At 39.3% G+C, this 17,265-nt stretch overlaps 1 protein-coding gene across 4 annotated transcripts in view; it reads right to left on the reverse strand.

The window, feature by feature from the left end:
* FSTL5 (follistatin like 5) overlaps positions 1 to 17,265 on the reverse strand; it is a 313,072-nt gene that overhangs the window by 40,004 nt on the left and 255,803 nt on the right. For 2 of the 4 annotated variants that reach the window (XM_083457273.1, XM_083457272.1), the window contains 2 exons: positions 5,059 to 5,085; positions 194 to 312 (listed from right to left, as the gene is read on the reverse strand). In XM_083457273.1, the coding sequence (XP_083313399.1) occupies positions 194 to 312; positions 5,059 to 5,085 (146 nt within the window). The remainder of the gene's footprint in view (positions 1 to 193; positions 313 to 5,058; positions 5,086 to 17,265) is intronic. The other 2 variants (XM_083457275.1, XM_083457274.1) reach the window with 1 other exon arrangement.

A 17,265-nucleotide genomic window follows, 5' to 3' on the forward strand; every position in this document is an offset into this window, starting at 1 on the left:
TGCCCATAGTTCTTTGGAGGCAATCAAGTCAGAGTCTTCTGTTGTTGTGGCAGCCCAGTGACAGAAAGGAACAGGAAACATTTGTCAGCCGTTGCTTCATTAGCAGATAGAACATTTCAAAGAGCATATTCAGCTTTTTGAAATATCAAGCATGGTGGAAGGAAAGAGTAATTAGATGTTTCAGAATACTTGCCTGGAAACCAAGGAGCTTTTCACTAGGCTTAATATGTCTCTGGAATTCACACTCCACTGGCTGTATCACTTTGATTCCATCTTCATAAAATACATAGAACATATTCCCAATTCCCAGACCTTAGGAACAAAAACATGTTTAAAAGTACAAAATTAAACCACTCAGAAAAAAAAAAGTTCATGCACCAAAGCTTTGTCTAATTTTTTTGGCCAGATAATATTTTGTTAATGTGTGTAAAATTAATTAAACTAATCCTGTGGGATTATTGAGGGAAAAAAGCACTGTAGACTTAAAATGAAACTTTAATGTGATACAAGATTTCACATTATAACCCCCCTGAGAAACAAAATGGCTTCATGAATATTAGTCTGGAAATATATGGCATACTTTGAAAATACCTGCAACAAAAGAGAATGTAAGGAACTTATTATTCGTTTTGGATCAACAAGAAATAATAAATTATTTACATTTTCTCATTGTGCCATTTATGAGGACTGGAAGAGGTAAAATAGAGGTTCATGGCAACACAGAAATTATGGAGGGTTTGGGTTTCTAAGTGATTTTTTTTTTAAGTGTCTTATCATATGATAGTATATTTTATGGTTTGTACCCCATCCAGCTTTGCTGTAACAAAGAGTACTTTTGTCCCTACAATTTGGGGCACCAAAGCTTGACCAACCTATGAGCCTTAAAAAGTCAAGGTGTTAAGGAATCTGCTGGAGCAGACTGGGATATGGTGCAGGTGGCCAGGTGCTCAATGAAAAGTGAGCATCCTGGCTTGTGTCAGTGGAAGTGTTTCTATACAACCCTATACTTTGAAGCACTGTAAAAGGATCGTTCTATTTCACAAATATTCATGGAACCCTCCATTATATCTGATATTGCGTTACAGAATAAACAGCATTATTCTCACAAATTGGCTACAGAACTGGAAGCCAAGAAATTAGTTCCTGCATGGTCAGCCTCCTCTTTGCACACACTACTACTACTACTACTACTACTACTAATTTATTATTTATGCCCCGCCCATCTGGCTGGGTTTCTCCAGCCACTATTGGTGGCTTCCAACGGAATATTAAAATACAATAACCTATTAAACATTAAAAGCTTCCCTAAGCAGGGCTGCCTTCAGATGTCTTCTAAAAGTCTGGTAGTTGTTTTTCTCTTTGACATCTGGGAGGGCGTTCCACAAGGTGGGTGCCACTATCGAGAAGGCCCTCTGCCTGGTTCCCTGTAACTTGGCTTCTCGCAGCAAGGGAACCACCAGAAGGCCCTCGGCACTGGACCTCAGTGTCCGGGCAGAACGATGGGGGTGGAGACACTCCTTCAGGTATACTGAACTGAGGCCATTTAGGGCTTTAAAGGTCAGCACCAACACTTTGAATTGTGCTTGGAAACATACTGTCTTGGTGCTTCAGTTTTTCATATTTCTTACACATTACTAGGGATGGAATCTCCTTTGACATGGTGTCAGAATTACTAGTAGTGCTTCTGTGGGGTTTGTTGTAGGATCTCTTGATACAGGCTATGTGGTATCAAAATGGTGACAGGGAGAAGTGGTGGGCTGGGTTGTAAGCTTCCTAAGGTCTTGGTCGGGAATGGCTCCTTGTTTCATACAGATAAGTGCTCAATTTCTCACAGTGACCTGAATGCAGAATCTGTTCATTGACCTGGCAGACTACAAAACCCAAATCTAAAGGAAATTTAGCAGGATGCAACTATCTCAGTGCATTTATAGGGCCATTCAGAAATTCAATTGATTTTTTTTTATACAGATGAAGATGGACTGAAGGGTGGCAAGGGCAGTCAGCAGAACCTGACCCTTTTCAATTCTCCTGCATGTCCATTCAGAAACTCAACTGACAGCTACATCTTTTTGGAGGAACAAAGCAATACATAGCTGTGGTCACCTGTAATAGCTAGAATTTTTTCTGAGCATTTAGAATCTTTCTAATTCAAAAACCAAACCATTCAAGGTTGCCTACAAAGGCAAATGTAAAGCCAACTATCAAAAACAAACATGGCAGATAAAGCAAAGCAAGTTATAAAAGAAAAGAAGAAAAACCAGCAAGGGGTGTGTGTGAAATAAATTAAAATGCCAGCCTAAAAACAAAACTGTGTCCAACAAGTGACAAGTCTTTTCAGGGTGCCCACCTTGACACATTCCAATGGCTTTTCTAAAATTCAGCATGTTATTATGGCCATTCAAAGGAACCAGTGCATTTCAATGGTCATTCTATGTCATTGGTTTTGATATACCCCAATATTGCACTAAACGTAGACATCTACTTTTGACAAGTGTATCTATAGTTGTGAGACAACTCCAAAACAAGTAGTTCCTGTGTCTTTAATAGCAGCTCGATTTGTAGAAATCAGCAAGTGATTTTTTTCTCAGCTTGGAGCGCTGTCACCTAATGTCTGTTCAAGGCATAGGAACAGGTGCCAGTATACAGTTGGCAGCCCCATATGTATGTGTGCTTTGCTAGCAAAGACAGTGAATAAAACATGACATTTGGAAATTTCAAATCTCTCTGAAGAACAGTAAAGAGCATGCAGACATTGCCTAATATAAACCATTCTATTTCTGTTACACAGGTTCCAGCTAGCATATGCATTCTAACTGCTGGCTTTCTTACTCTAATTCTGATTATTGACATGTTTTCCAAAAACCTACCATTTTGCTATACACTCATACCTCCACTTATGTATCCCTCCAGTTATGTAAACTTCGGGATACGTAAGTGGCAAACCCAAAAGTATATTTCTGGGGTTTTGCCACGCATGCATGTGCAGAAGCGCTCTACCATTGCGTGTGCGTGTGCAGAAGCGGTCTCTCCGGTTGTGAAAACCCTGGGATCCAGCCGGACCTCCGGAACAGATCCCGTCCACAACCAGACGTACCACTGTACTCATTCACACTTAACTGTGTCTGTTGATTCTGAAAATCACATAGGTTGCATACAATATTAGTAATATTTGGAATAGACCTATCAAAATTAATGGACATAAGTTATGTTCATTAATTTCAATGGGCTTACTCCAAGATGTTTCCATGATACGTTTTGAACCCCTATAGAAAACAGTATGCCAGTAACCATCTCAGTTTCAGATGTGAGCAATGTAAATATTTCTTTTTAAAAGCTAGATAATTGAAATGTAAACAGTTATTTTTGTTGGAGGTAATAACTGAGGAATTTGAATATTTGTACATTGTAAGTTCAAGATTAGGGACGCGGGTGGCACTGTGGGTAAAAGCCTCAGCGCCTAGGGCTTGCCGATCGAAAGGTTGGCGGTTCGAATCCCCGCGGCGGGGTGCGCTCCCGTTGTTCGGTCCCAGCGCCTGCCAACCTAGCAGTTCGAAAGCACTCCCGGGTGCAAGTAGATAAATAGGGACCGCTTACTAGCGGGAAGGTAAACGGCGTTTCCGTGTGCGGCTCTGGCTCGCCAGAGCAGCGATGTCACGCTGGCCACGTGACCCGGAAGTGTCTCCGGACAGCGCTGGCCCCCCGCCTCTTTGAGTGAGATGGGCGCACAACCCTAGAGTCTGTCAAGACTGGCCCGTACGGGCAGGGGTACCTTTACCTTTTAAGTTCAAGATTTATATGATTGAAAATTTAAATTATAATTCAGGATCAATTTTTCCTTTTCTCTTTAATATATTGACTATCTTACCCATTGTTTTATCTTGTTTTTTGAATGTGCCCTGTGTGGTGAGACCTGAGGACTAAACTAGACATATGGAATGAGTTATTGCACTTAAAAACACACACAACCAGCCACCCCAAGGAGGGGAGTGAGCATGTTCAGCACCATGGCTAGAGGTATGGATAGGAAAATTTGTCAGTTTTGGTTTCTCTGATACCCTTATTTTTTAAAGTTCAATTTTCCACATTTCCACATCAGTATGCAAGTTTGTCAACATTTTAATTTTAGTGTGAAAATTTCCTAATACACACATTTGTGTATACAATTTTGCCTAACATACACACTGTTGCAAGAAATCTTCTCCTAAACTAAAAAGTATGGGCCAAAATTCCAAATTTTAAGGACGAACTCTCTGAAACTCAACTAGTAAATAAATGCTATGTTGCTTCTGAACTGAGCTAAAGGACATTTGCTTACCACCAAAAAGAAAGAAAGAAATGGAAAGCAAAAAGAAAAGAAAAGAACAGCTAAAGGATATTTGCCTATCACTTGAGTCATAGTGTCTTTTGAGCTCCTTTGGGATGAAGGGAAGGGTAAAAAATTAATAAATACAATTAAAATGTCTGGCTGTAATCTTGTATTCTATATCACTAGCAGTAGGTTTTGGTAAACTCCAACCTTCACTCTCCCACCCCACACAAAGTTCCCAAGTTTTAAAGCTTTTTAGTTTTGTCTCACCAAGTAATCAGATAACAGCACTTCTCTGTTACTCTGGGAGCTTCACTAGATAGCACTCTTGGCAAAATAAGAATGATTCACATTCCTGGGTCAACATTCTGACTGAAGATAAGCTGATTGGCCAAATGATTTATGACAGCAACAGGACAAGTTAAGGGCACAGTCCCCACAGGGAGTTTTAACTGTAACTCAGATATGCCCGTAAGCCTTTTAGAAACATGGGTTATTGTTAGGTACAAATAGAGAAGGAAAAGATAAACATTTGCAGATACTGCAACCATCCCCACCCCAAATAATAATTAGGGTTTTTTTCAGTCCTTGACAATGACACACCGTATAACAGAATTAGAAGCAAAGATCTATTTGTGAAGAATGAATGCATAATTAAAACATAATTGCTATAGCTATTGTCTAACTATAAATTTAATATGTACATCAGACAGGAAAATTACTACAGGATGGGGAGAAAATTATATTAGTACCTTCCTCTCTCCACAGTATGTTTGCAACTGCAGCATGTAAGAGGAAAAGAACAGAAGACACAGATGAGTATGAAAATATCACCCAATGGCACATCAGTTTCTAAAATCAGGAACGTGATACAAGATTGATTTGCACACATCAACTATCTAAAACAAATTCTGATTGTTTGACTCCTAGATATATACTTACTGTACTTGATATTTATGACCAGAATTTAGCACGTTTCAATGTAAATAAATAAGCTAATGTGAACCACAAAGCTTTTTTTAAATTTTTTTTAAAAAAGATTTTAAAGTGGAAATATAGACAATGGGGATACTTCAGCTAGTCTTATTGTGCTATTGTGTTTAGAATGAATAATTCTAAAGGGGAACACTTCACTGCATCTCAAAGAGGTGAAACATTTAAAAATATTCTATGAGTGGTGCATTCGAATGACACTTTAGAACTGCTCTGCATGATCTTGACTCCTTTGAAGCTTATGGGATGCTTCTTAGTGCCTTCAAAATGCAAAACTGAAGGCGATTATTTTCTGTAGCAAAAGAAGAAGAAGAAGACTTTCTAGTATATTTACAAGAGATTATTATTATTGAGATTTGAGCTCCAGTTCATGGAGTTTGGGTTTAAACATTTACAACTGAAAAACGAAACAGAACCCCAAATGCTTATTATCCAACCTATGACCATTTTTTTCTGTTTTAGAAGCATACCTAGGCAGAGTGATACACCATCATAAAATAAATTGACAAATTCAGACACAACCCAATCAAAGTAGAAGTTTAAAGTTCCTAAGATATTTCAGAAACAGATCACTCACAGGAAACTGATACATCAGAGAATTCAATAGTATACAAGAACCTTTGAACACCTTCCCCCCCCCTTAGAATTTTAAGAAAAAGGCAGAAAGTTAATTAGTTTTCTTCCTATTTTTTTCTCTGCTATGCCGGAATCTTATTTGCTCTACTGAAAATCCAAACATTTCCCTAAGCTAATCCTGTAATATTGGGCTGGTAGGCTTAAGGCAAAACCCTTATATTATGTATCAGTAATAGCATGGCCAAACTAATAGCCACTCATTCATGTTTAGTATTAAAGAAGAAGTTAATATTTGTATTTGTGCTCTGGGTCTCTTCATCATAGTTACCCTCACCACCACACATTTGGCCCTGGCAAAGGTAGATCTTGTATTAGTCAGTGTATAACAAATATGGACTTTTGCCTTCAGTAGCCAACAAGACCTGACCATATTTGGCATTTTCCCTACTTCTGTTAACTTTCAGGCCAAATATTTGCAGAACTTAAGGACATTTTCTCTGTATGTTTCAAGGGATACCTTTAGTTATTTTGGATGGAGCTTCAGTGGGGTAACACTACTCTGATGAGTTCTATCTGTGAGGAAATTTCTTCCAATTCAACTGAATTCTTCATTGTGGCCCAGAGACCCACCAATAGATTCCAATACGATAAAAATGCATTAAAAGCAAACATACTAGTTGGGCAGCAAATAAAACTATGCTCGCTTCATACGTTTATCTAATACAAAGTTCCCTCTCATCCTGACTGCCTCAGGAAAAAAAAAAGTGAATAAATTGAAACAGCAAGCCATATATTATTAGTTTGTAACTTCCATTGAGATTGCTGGGAAGAGTTGATTAATCCAATAAACACTTTGTATTCTGGAAGATAATCTGAATATTTCACTTTTATCATTGGAAACAAGTAAGTTCATTACCAAAACGGTAGCTAAATTACTTTGAGAGCAATGAACCAATGAATATACAAGTAAAAAGTCTCATCTAAAGAAATGTAATACTACTTTCCTACCTATTAACAGACATATTTGATAATTTTGCAACGTTTTTGTACATTAACTGCCAGGTTTTATTGACTGAATCAATATTTGGTTGAGTATATTTGCAGTTCAAGGACAGTTATGCAGAAAATGTATCACAGTTTTTAATACAACAAAATTTTGCCACATAAGAACCAATAGGCTATTTTCCCTGGATTTGAAAAAAAAAGAGGGGAAATCTGTACTTGGATTTTGGTATAACATGCCAAGTTAAAAGCACAGGAACTACAATATAAAACAACAACAACAACAACTGTGGCAACTTTGTTCCGAATCTCTTTTTATCTCTGCTATCATTAAGATTCATGGTTGAGAAGACACAGATTTAATTAGGACTGGGTCCTCTGAGCCTTGGTTCAAGGCCTCAATCATTGGTAAAGTCGTACTTGTAAGGTAATGGCATTGAGTGATTTGGTACACAATATAAGATTGAGAAAGAAAGGAGAGATAACAGGTAGAAAATCCAAATCCCAGGTGGGAGAGGTGAGAGAAAAAATCGGAGGGCAGCCTAGATACACAATATGACTGCTGAGGTATCAAGGAAAGTGCTGTGAAGAGTTCTGCAACCGAAATCCCCATGACAGGTTATTGGAGATTGGGTAAGGGGTGGAATCCCATTTAAGCTTGTAGGTCTCCTGACAAAACAGATTCATTTCGCCACTAACCCCCCCCCCCCCCAGAAGTAGTCCCTGGATATACTGAAGTTCTTTAGGGGCTGGCCTACAGAAAACATATTATGCAATCAGTAAATGTGACTGATCCTGTCTAAGGTCCCAGTCAGGTATAAATGAATCCAGGACCAATATTGGATCAGCTGGAGTTAATGATTGCATTTTCTGTTTCCTATATACCACACCTTGATGGAGTTATAAGAAAGTGGTAAAATTGTATTTATTATTTAGTAAGGGTTGTGTTCAACTAATGTTTACTCAGAGGAGACCTATCACAATTAATGGACAGGATTAACTTAAGTTCATTCATTTTAATGGGTTTATTCTGACTAAACGTTAGTTGAATACAACCTTATATTCAACCTTAAATTCCAGAAAAACGAGGGCATGGTTAGGATCCAGAATTGTGCAGTGTGGAACTCCACATTTGTCTTTTTTTGTAGCATCTCACATCCATATTTGGGATACACATCTTCAAGTTCTCTCCATTGCTTTCTGTTGTTTGCTTCCTGAATCCACAGAAGCCCTGCTGCTAATTCTAGATTGTGCACCCATTGCTTAGGTGCCATCCCCTGTCTTTAAAGATTGTAGGGTCTCCACACTAACATTGGCTTATTTCGTTGGCCTGAAGAGTCTCTTTCCACAGGTCTTGAGGATGTCCATTTAAACTTGGTGTCCCTTTCCATGACTCCATAACTGTCAATCTTTGTCATCTTAAATCATTAATTCTTTATATCTTTTAATGATAAGTTCCATGGAGAGCCTAAAGCCTTCAAAAATCTGGTCTGGGTGCTTGGAGGACCAGCATGGGAAGTGCCAATGGGGGGGGCTACAAAGGGAAAGGGGAATCGGCAAAACTAACCTCTCTTCTTTCACCTGCAGGAGTGTCCATTTTGGGCCCCTCTGCTTGATGCAGCTCACTGTTCAGAATGGAAGGAACCCTTCCATTCAGAGAGCAGCAGGTCTGACTCCAGCCACAACATAATTAAAACGATGTGTTTTATCTATAGAAACCACAGAGTTCTACAGACTGCATAAATTCCCCACATATAGGCAAGCTAGTTATGTGCAGTTGAAATTTCCTTTCTCTGAAAATTCTGTAGACAGGGTTTTTATCTGAAGACAATAACCTTAGAATAATAACCCCAGAGATAACTGCTGAATCTTGTTTTATAAATAAACCCTTGGTAATCTACAGATGCTTTATGGGCTTGGGAAACAAAGATGACCCCAACAGTTGCTGGGTTTTTAAAAAAGAAAATCTGTTTGAGACTGAGTCCCTGGAAAGCCTTTGTTCAGCTCTGCATACCTAGGCATATCATAAAATGCCAGCACAACTTATTCCCAGAGAAATGAGGTAAAGAGGCATTGCTGTGTATGAGATGCAAGAGAGACCTGTGAAAGACCCTGTGGAAGAAATTTAGACAATAAATCAGAGTCAAAAAAGCTTTTAGCCTTATGCCGTTCTATAGGCCCGGCAGGAGAAGATGGCCATGAACCTCGGAAGTCAGTAGTATTCAGAGCACATAACCTCTTCTTAGGTGATAAGACTTTGACATGCAAAAAAGGCCCTGGTGTTAGAAATTGATCTATTTAATGGTAGCGAAAAGGCATATTATTTTTTAAACATAGCCTCTAGACACAAAATGCAGGAAGCAGATAATTTTCAGCTTGCTGTGGGTGAACAGATGAAAGGATTTATAGAAGTTGCTTCATAGAATGTGACAGAGTCACAGCTGCTTAACCGGGTAACATGGGGAACTGTAATGGATGTTAAAGAATAAAAAATGCAGGATGAAATATTAATTGGGCATCAAATATTCAACTCATCTGTAAATTACTGCAAAATATTTGGGTGGCAAACTTTCCTCTCACTTCATTAACAGGTAAACAACATGAAATCCAGATCACCTGAAACGGAACAGCATTATTTAAAAAATATTCAAATCTAACCTTTATTGTTAAAAGTAAGCTTTTGAAAATTATCAATATTCAAATTATCAATTATCAATAGTGGTTTTTTTAAAGAAATATCTGTTTGAAAAATATTCTAGCTGAAAACCTAAGATGCTATTCCACTAAATCTTACATACAGCTGCTCCACTGAAATTAAAGAACATGACTAAGTTAAGTCCGTTAATTTCAATAGGTTTACTTCGAGTTGAATACCATATTATATTACATCTGTGACCCTGAAAATGGTGCAACAGAAGTTCAAGCAGTTTATTATGCTGTTACAGTGTAACGGCAATGATAATGTTATATATATATGATATCCCATTCCCACAGTTCTATCACGAGCAAGTGTTACACAAATAAAGGGACCTCAAGGTTAGGTTATGCTTGTGATTCCTCTGTTTCAAACATGAATAAAGACACTTTTAAAAATGTCATCCTGGGGCCTTCAAGGAACAGGGATCCAAGTTTGAAATATATTCATAGGGTATCCTTGAGAGTTCATCGTTCAAAGCGTTAATGGTGACCTCAGATGTTCACATGACTTAAGATGGGTCACCATGGCTACTTTTGAGGAATCTAACACGTTCTGGGGAGACAAAGAACCCCTTTGGAAGATGTGTGAGAGCATGAGGATTTAAAATGCCTTCTCAAGAGACCTGGAGGGGATGGGAGACCTTACAGTGATGGAAGAATAGTGAGTCACACATGATTCCCCTATGGTTGTTATGTCTTAAGTCAGTCTTATTTTAAACATCATCATCACCATCTCTATAATACACCCTGGGAGTGAGTGAGTGAGTTATTTACTTACTTACTTACTTACTTACTTACTTACTTATATAGCATGCTGCCCTTCATCTGTAGATATCTGGGCCTTTCACAACATAGAAATATAAGATTGTGTTGCCACCCTTTGGACCTCTTGTGGAAGAGGAGCATGAAGAAGGGCTTCAGATGATGGTTGCAGGGTCTGGGTCTTGAGTATATTATCCTTCTGTGACTAACATAATTTATACAAACGCACCACCACAGTATATGCTCAGTAATCATTGTGAATGTTGTGAAAGAAAGAATAATAACAGACAGGGGACACTAAATAGTAGTTGCTCAATTTAGTCTGCCACAGGTACATTGCCCATTCACAGAGAAATCTTTTCTAGGACATAACAGAGCTGTCTTTAGCTAGTCAGGTGGCAATCCTTGGAAGTAAATCCTACTGAATTCCACAGGGCTTACTCCCAGGGTTAGGGTTGCAGCCCCAGACTTTGAGAAGAGCTGGATAGGTTTATGGAAGGGGGCACACAAGTCTCCTATTCCCTATAAGATGTGGCAATCTGAGTGCCTGTGTATGCCACTGAAGGAACAGGGTTCTATTATGAGCTATAGGATCCCCACCAACTGAGTCTAAGGAGCAATCCTAGCTTGGGCTGGATTTTCCAGCCACATCTGCAGTTCTGCCAGCTCCTGCTGGTCAATGCAGAAGGTGGAGTGGGATGTTTTGCACTTGTTTCGCTATGCAAACTGGCACAGCCTGAGGACACAGTTCAGGGATCTCCTCAGAATTGGAAGGGCTTTGGTTCCAGTTGATCCATTGCAATGTGTCCAGCAGACGGATACCTTCACGAAACTCCTAAACCCTAGCAGCAGCGTGGATCAGGGGTTTAGGATTGCTCTGCTTGTCCTTTAGGAACATAATAGAAATACTTGTCCTATTGTTGTTTAACTGACCCTAGGAATGTTAAGGCCTCCCAATCACAGGTATGAAGCTAATGTACCAATGAACATTATCTCACAAGATGTAGTGATGGCTGCCATAGAGGATGGCTTTAAAAGAGGAACAGACAAATCCATGGAGGTTAAGGCTATGAATGGCTACTAGCCATGATGGCTCTGCCTCTACTCTCAGAGGCACTATGGCTGTGAATGCTGGTTGCTCTGAATCCCCAGTGGGGAGAACATTGTTGCACTCTTGCCCGGTCTGTGGGTTTTTCATAGGCCACTGTCTGAACAGGATGCTGAACAAGATAGGCCTTGGTCTGATTGAACAGGCCTTGCTATCTTTCAGTTTATGGGCTCACAAGGACACGACATGGTTTTGTGGACTGAGATGTAACTTTATTTCGAAATCACATTTCAAGTTTATGACTCCTGAATTTTGGAGTTTGCATGAAGTCTCTTGTGGAGTTAATTATTATACTTCTGTGATTATGCTGGAACACAATACATATAAAATAAGTGTTGACAACGTGCAAACGGGCATGTTACGTATATACAAAGGACTGAAAAATCTCTTAGGACTGAGAGATATATTAAGTTGTTCCAATACTAATAGGAGTGTCAAAAGGGTTTACCAGATTACCATCTTTTGTTAAAATTGCGCCAAGCTGTCAAAGAAGCTTAACTCATTGCTTCTTGAAGACAAAAATGTAACAACTGCAGGATAAAATGCTTTCACAGTGTTTTTCATTGACTTTAATCTTGAATTTCCATTTTGATGATGAATTGTTATCATCTTAGTAGTACTGGCTTCTCTCGGGAGCAGAAATGTGACAAGAGTGTGTTATCTGCAGGAAACTTTAAAATAAAATTATATCCTCCAACTGCAACCAAAGCCAAAGCTCAGACTATTTATTTCCTTTTATTCTTGCTAACAGCAACAGGCATCACATAGTCCACTGAAGGTCTTATCCATCACTCCATTTTCCTGCCTGCTATAAAAGCCAGCATATTAATCTCCTAACAAACCACACTGTAGGTTATTACATCTTTTAAATCTAATCTCAAATTCTAAGTGTAAGTATAATGTAAATGCTTTGAAGGTTTGCTTCATATTAACCACTTCTCACCAGTAAATTCGAGTTTCTGATTTTGTTGTTGCTGTCAAAGAAATCCAGCGGAAGAGAAATGGATGCTTCAAATCTTTTACTTCTGTACAGCCCAGTGAGATATAAGAACCTTTATCGCACTCAGCAAAATCCAGCCCTCCCAAGCTCCTCTTTAGAGGCAAGCAGATGATGCATGAGGTCCAAAAAGCTATCTCCAGGGCTGTGGTGAGAAGGTATGTCAAGAATGAACTTTATATTGTGAAACTTTTTTTCTTTTTTCTTTAATGTGCATTACTGCACATTCCTTTAGACGAAGAAGAAAGCTGCCGAGGCCTATGACCAAAACCTTTCATCTGTATTAATTCATAAAAGTTGTATAACTCTACAATACAGAGCAGGCTTTGCGGCAGGTTTGATGTCTGGACCACATGGAATTTTCTCCCGATAGCAGGTTGGAAGACATATAACTAAACTAGGGCACTTTCTTTTTTACCCATCAAAGCTAGAAAAGCAGGTGTTCAAGTGTTCTGTGATGGATTTACGCAACAGAGGGCTACTTTGCCAAAAGTAGAACCTAAGAATAATGGAGCCTGTATATATATTGTGCTAATGGAGAACAATGGAAAAGAACTGTATGGTGGCAGCACAGGTTAATCTTGACACTGACACATCTGGTGTTGCAGCCATTGAAGTGAAGAACATGCAGAGAGTGACTATAGGCGAGAGCCAGGGCTCCTCATTATTTCTCTCTAATGCCACTATACTAGTTTCCTGGTAGGTGGGTCACTGTTGCTTACTGGGAGGGGAGGGGTAAGACAGCAGGAATGTCAGGAAAGCACTTCTGTATAATACACTACTCTCCTGCCTAAACCTTTTGGACTTTCATTTTTTCTTCCTTTGTTGCTATCATCATTCTATTTTCAACAACATATTTGCATGTGAGTATTAAATTATTCCCGCATTGCAGGGGATTGGACAAGATGACTCTTGGGGTCCCTTATGAAACTAGATATACTCAGGACTTCTTTTCAGGTGGAACTCACCAGAAATCAGTTCCAGCACCTCTCAAGTGGGCGCCATTGCCATTGTAAGAGAAGAAGGGAGTTGTTCATGGTGAGTTCTGGTGACTCCTTTTCTAGAAAAATAGCACTGGGTATACTCATTGTGCAAGAGCAACTGACAGATTAGGTTGCAAATAACACAAAATAGGTCATTGAAAAATTCAAATATGGGCACTGACGGAGAACTCTGGCATGAGGGTGCCATGGTGAAAATTGTTGGATACGACTGAGGGAACCAGATTCCTTATTTTAAAAATAATAGTAATAATAATGTTTAGTATATTTACTCACCATAAAGATTATCTTTTAAAAGTTAAGCACCTTGAAGTTCCATTGATTTCACTGGGAGAGAACAAAACAAGTACTTCAGTTTTCTCATTGAAATCAATAGGAGTAAGTTCAAAGTGCTTAACTTAGGCATGATTGTGTCTCCTATTTACAATAAAATCAGAATGTCTGCTACCTGGTTCCGAGAGAACCAAGTAAATACGCAGCCAAGAGGCCTGGCACAATTATTGGGCATGCTGTAGTAAATTATTGCTGAAATCAATATTACTTTTCAGATTTACAATTCTTGGTTTAATCCTTTTGCCACAGCAATCACTTCAGCTCTGACTTCTACAAGGCAAGCCCCCAAAATCAATCAAATCTGAAGTTCACAGCAAATGTCTGTTCTGTTCACTTGCAAACTAAAGCACAGTGACAAGGAAAATGCTAGAATTATCAGGATTGAGCTTTCTACTAAAAGAGACCTACCATAGGGAGGTCCTTACAGGTGATTTATGTTCTCATGCGCTGGCTGGTGATGTTCCAAATTAGCTTGATAGATGGGAAGGAAGGGACTGAGCGACGGAAGTAAAAAACATGCTTGGTGTTTTGTGCTGTGTTTGCTCAGCTTTGGCAAAAAACATTTCACCTGCCTCACATTTTATGGTTCGTAGTACTTCTTCAATGTCTTATAAATTCAGATTTAAGGTTTATTTTATAAAAAGAAAATAAGAAGTAAATCATCTCTTTACCTATCGTATTATTAACTTCTACTAGTCAGGTTCATGGGTTTAATTCCAGAAAGAATAATATTTTTCATGCTTTGCAACCATGGCATTCGTTATTTCCCTTTCATACGGTGCTTTTAGGAAAACAAACTGTTCTTTCAAAACAACCTTGTGAGGTAGATCAGGATTATCATCCACTAAATAGCTCACAATGAATGAGCTCCTTGGGGAACATATTATGAGAAGTTTGAAGCAAAGGGACATGCGTTCTGTCACTTGCTCCCATTCCTTCAACATTGTGACCACTGATAATATTAAAAAGATGAAAGGCAGGGACTGCTGCCCTATAAGGTATGGAAGGGACAGGATCAAATCTATGCTTCCAGGTGTCATAAGAAAGCTGCAGCTTTTGCCTTCTGGAAGAAGGTACAGGGTTATAAAAACTAGGACTAGCTGCCTGAGAAACAGTTTCTGTCCAAATGCGATTTTAGTTCTAAACACAGTGTAAGGGAGTCTCTATGGGAGTATATTGCATTTAAATATGGGGCATCAGAGTTTTTAGGGGGTTAACCAGGTTGGGTTAGCTGGGATAGTTGGTTTTTGAATGTCTGATGTAGATTTTTTTCTGTATGGGACAATGACAATAAAGATTATCGTATCGTATGATGAATGGTGATAGGCTTTTTAAAAAATGCATACAGAGTAGGGAGTGGGGGAGATAATGATAATGAATACTGAGATTGGGGAATAGCATACAAAGAAGAAAGTAACTGTGATTTGAGGGCAGGGGCTAGGATGAAACTATTGGTGGAATAGTTGGAAAGAACCACTGAGATTACCGCCGATAAGGAACCAAAGATAATGTGAGGAGACCAAAGCTTAGTGGTAGAGGACATGCTTTGCATGCAGAATGATCCAGGTTCAATCTCTGGCACCCCCTCCCCCTCTTAAATAGAACAGATAGCAGCTGAAGGAGAACATCCTGCCTGGAACAGCTTCTGCCAATCAGAGCAGACAATATTGGGTTAGGGGTCAGCAAACTTTTTCAGTCCACTGTCCCTCAGACCTTGTGGGGGGCCAGACTATAATTTTTTTTGGGGGGGGGAATGAACGGATTCCTATGCCCCACAAATAACCCAGAGATGCGTTTTAAATAAAAGGACACATTCTACTCATGTAAAAAACACACTGGTTCCCAGACCGTCCGCGGGCCGGATTTAGAAGGCGATTGGGCCAGATCCGGTCCCCGGGCCTTAGTTTGCCTACCCATGGGTTAGACAGACAAACTGCCTGACTTTCTATAAGGCAGCTTCATTTGTTGCTAACATCCTGCCTTAGAATGCAGGTGCCACAATGTAAATGTAAATTGGTTGTGGCGTGTGTGATTTTAAGCAGATGATTCATAAGCAGGAGAAGGGCACTGAACTCTTCTTTCTGTGCACCAATCCTCTCCATTCAGGCAGCACCACCAGCTGCTTTATCGAGGTTTAGCACATAGCATTTAGTATAGGGATATGGGCGGGGGAGGGGGGAGAGGGTTGGCTTCCCACACCTTCCCAACCTAACTTCATTTGCCATATGGGGCTGCTGATTGGTAAAAGCAAAATAAACATACAAATAAAAAACAGCCGGAGATTCTGAACACAGTTTGCCCGTGGCAGGACTGGCTTTGAAATGTGTGGTTTGCTTGTATTAACAGTCAGTTAGGTTACCTGCAAAGTTCACATTGTGATAAATCAACTACTGTTTTCTTTAAAATAGTAGTCGTACTGAGGAGTATTGCATCTACCTGAGCATATGTAACGCTAGTGATTTCAGCGGAACTGAGCACAAGATTGTTTGGCACAAGCCTGTTGGAGAGCTTCTAGGAATATTATTATGTGGGGATGAGAGTCAAGATATATCCGTTTTGTAATGACAAGTTTTTATTAGGCACTGTGATGGTCTATTTTGACTGTGTAAGAATTACTGCTACCAGGTGGTAAACAGCCTCACTAGCGACTATTAATTTCATTCAATTTCACTTCATCACCTAGACAACATAGCAGAGAAGCTGCCATTTGAAGACAGATGGCACTTGTGACATTTACTTGTAAGAGGCCACCAAATATATCAAGTAGTGTTTTATTCTTCAGCCAGATAATCAAATTATTGAATAGTATCCAATGCTATGAAATATTCTTAGAAGTGATGTACTGACATAGATGACTACTGTAACTATAATTGGGCTTCCTTCTATAGATTTATGACAATGTCAGTGTCAGCCTAGCTAGGAAGAGGAGAAGCAGCAGAAGGCTGGAAAAACATTTGAATTATGTGGTAATTTTCTCAGCAACTAAGTTCACATTTGGAAATACCATTTCCATCTCCAGTCATTAGAATTAGAAAGGTAATCCTAAGGATCTACAAAAACCACCAGTCAAAAATTAATTGCAATGGGAAGCCAATCTACATCTTAGTGCTACGTGGCAATAAGCCCCATTGAACACAGTGGGACTTTGTGTTGTGCAAATGTGTATACTATTGCTCTATGGCAATAAGCCAGGCACAGAAAGCACTGGGAAATGGAATTTTGCTTGGTCAACACTTAAAGTTGATGTCTAGTACATCAACTTCTTCCATAAACCACACATCATAAGCAAATACAGCACAAATCAAGGAAATGATTGCTGTTGATATTTATGCTGACTCCATGAAGCCACACATTTCCCCTCCATAAGATTTCCAATGCATTCCCAGATAATAAAGTCAAAAATATGACTGAACAGACCTCAGACCTTAGATGTTAATGGTTGAGACCCAATGGTGCCCTAACAAGCACACCTATTTGTACAAAGGTGGTC

This window comes from Podarcis tiliguerta (genome assembly GCF_965153285.1).
Source record: "Podarcis tiliguerta genome assembly, chromosome: 9".
NCBI lineage: Eukaryota > Metazoa > Chordata > Lepidosauria > Squamata > Lacertidae > Podarcis > Podarcis tiliguerta.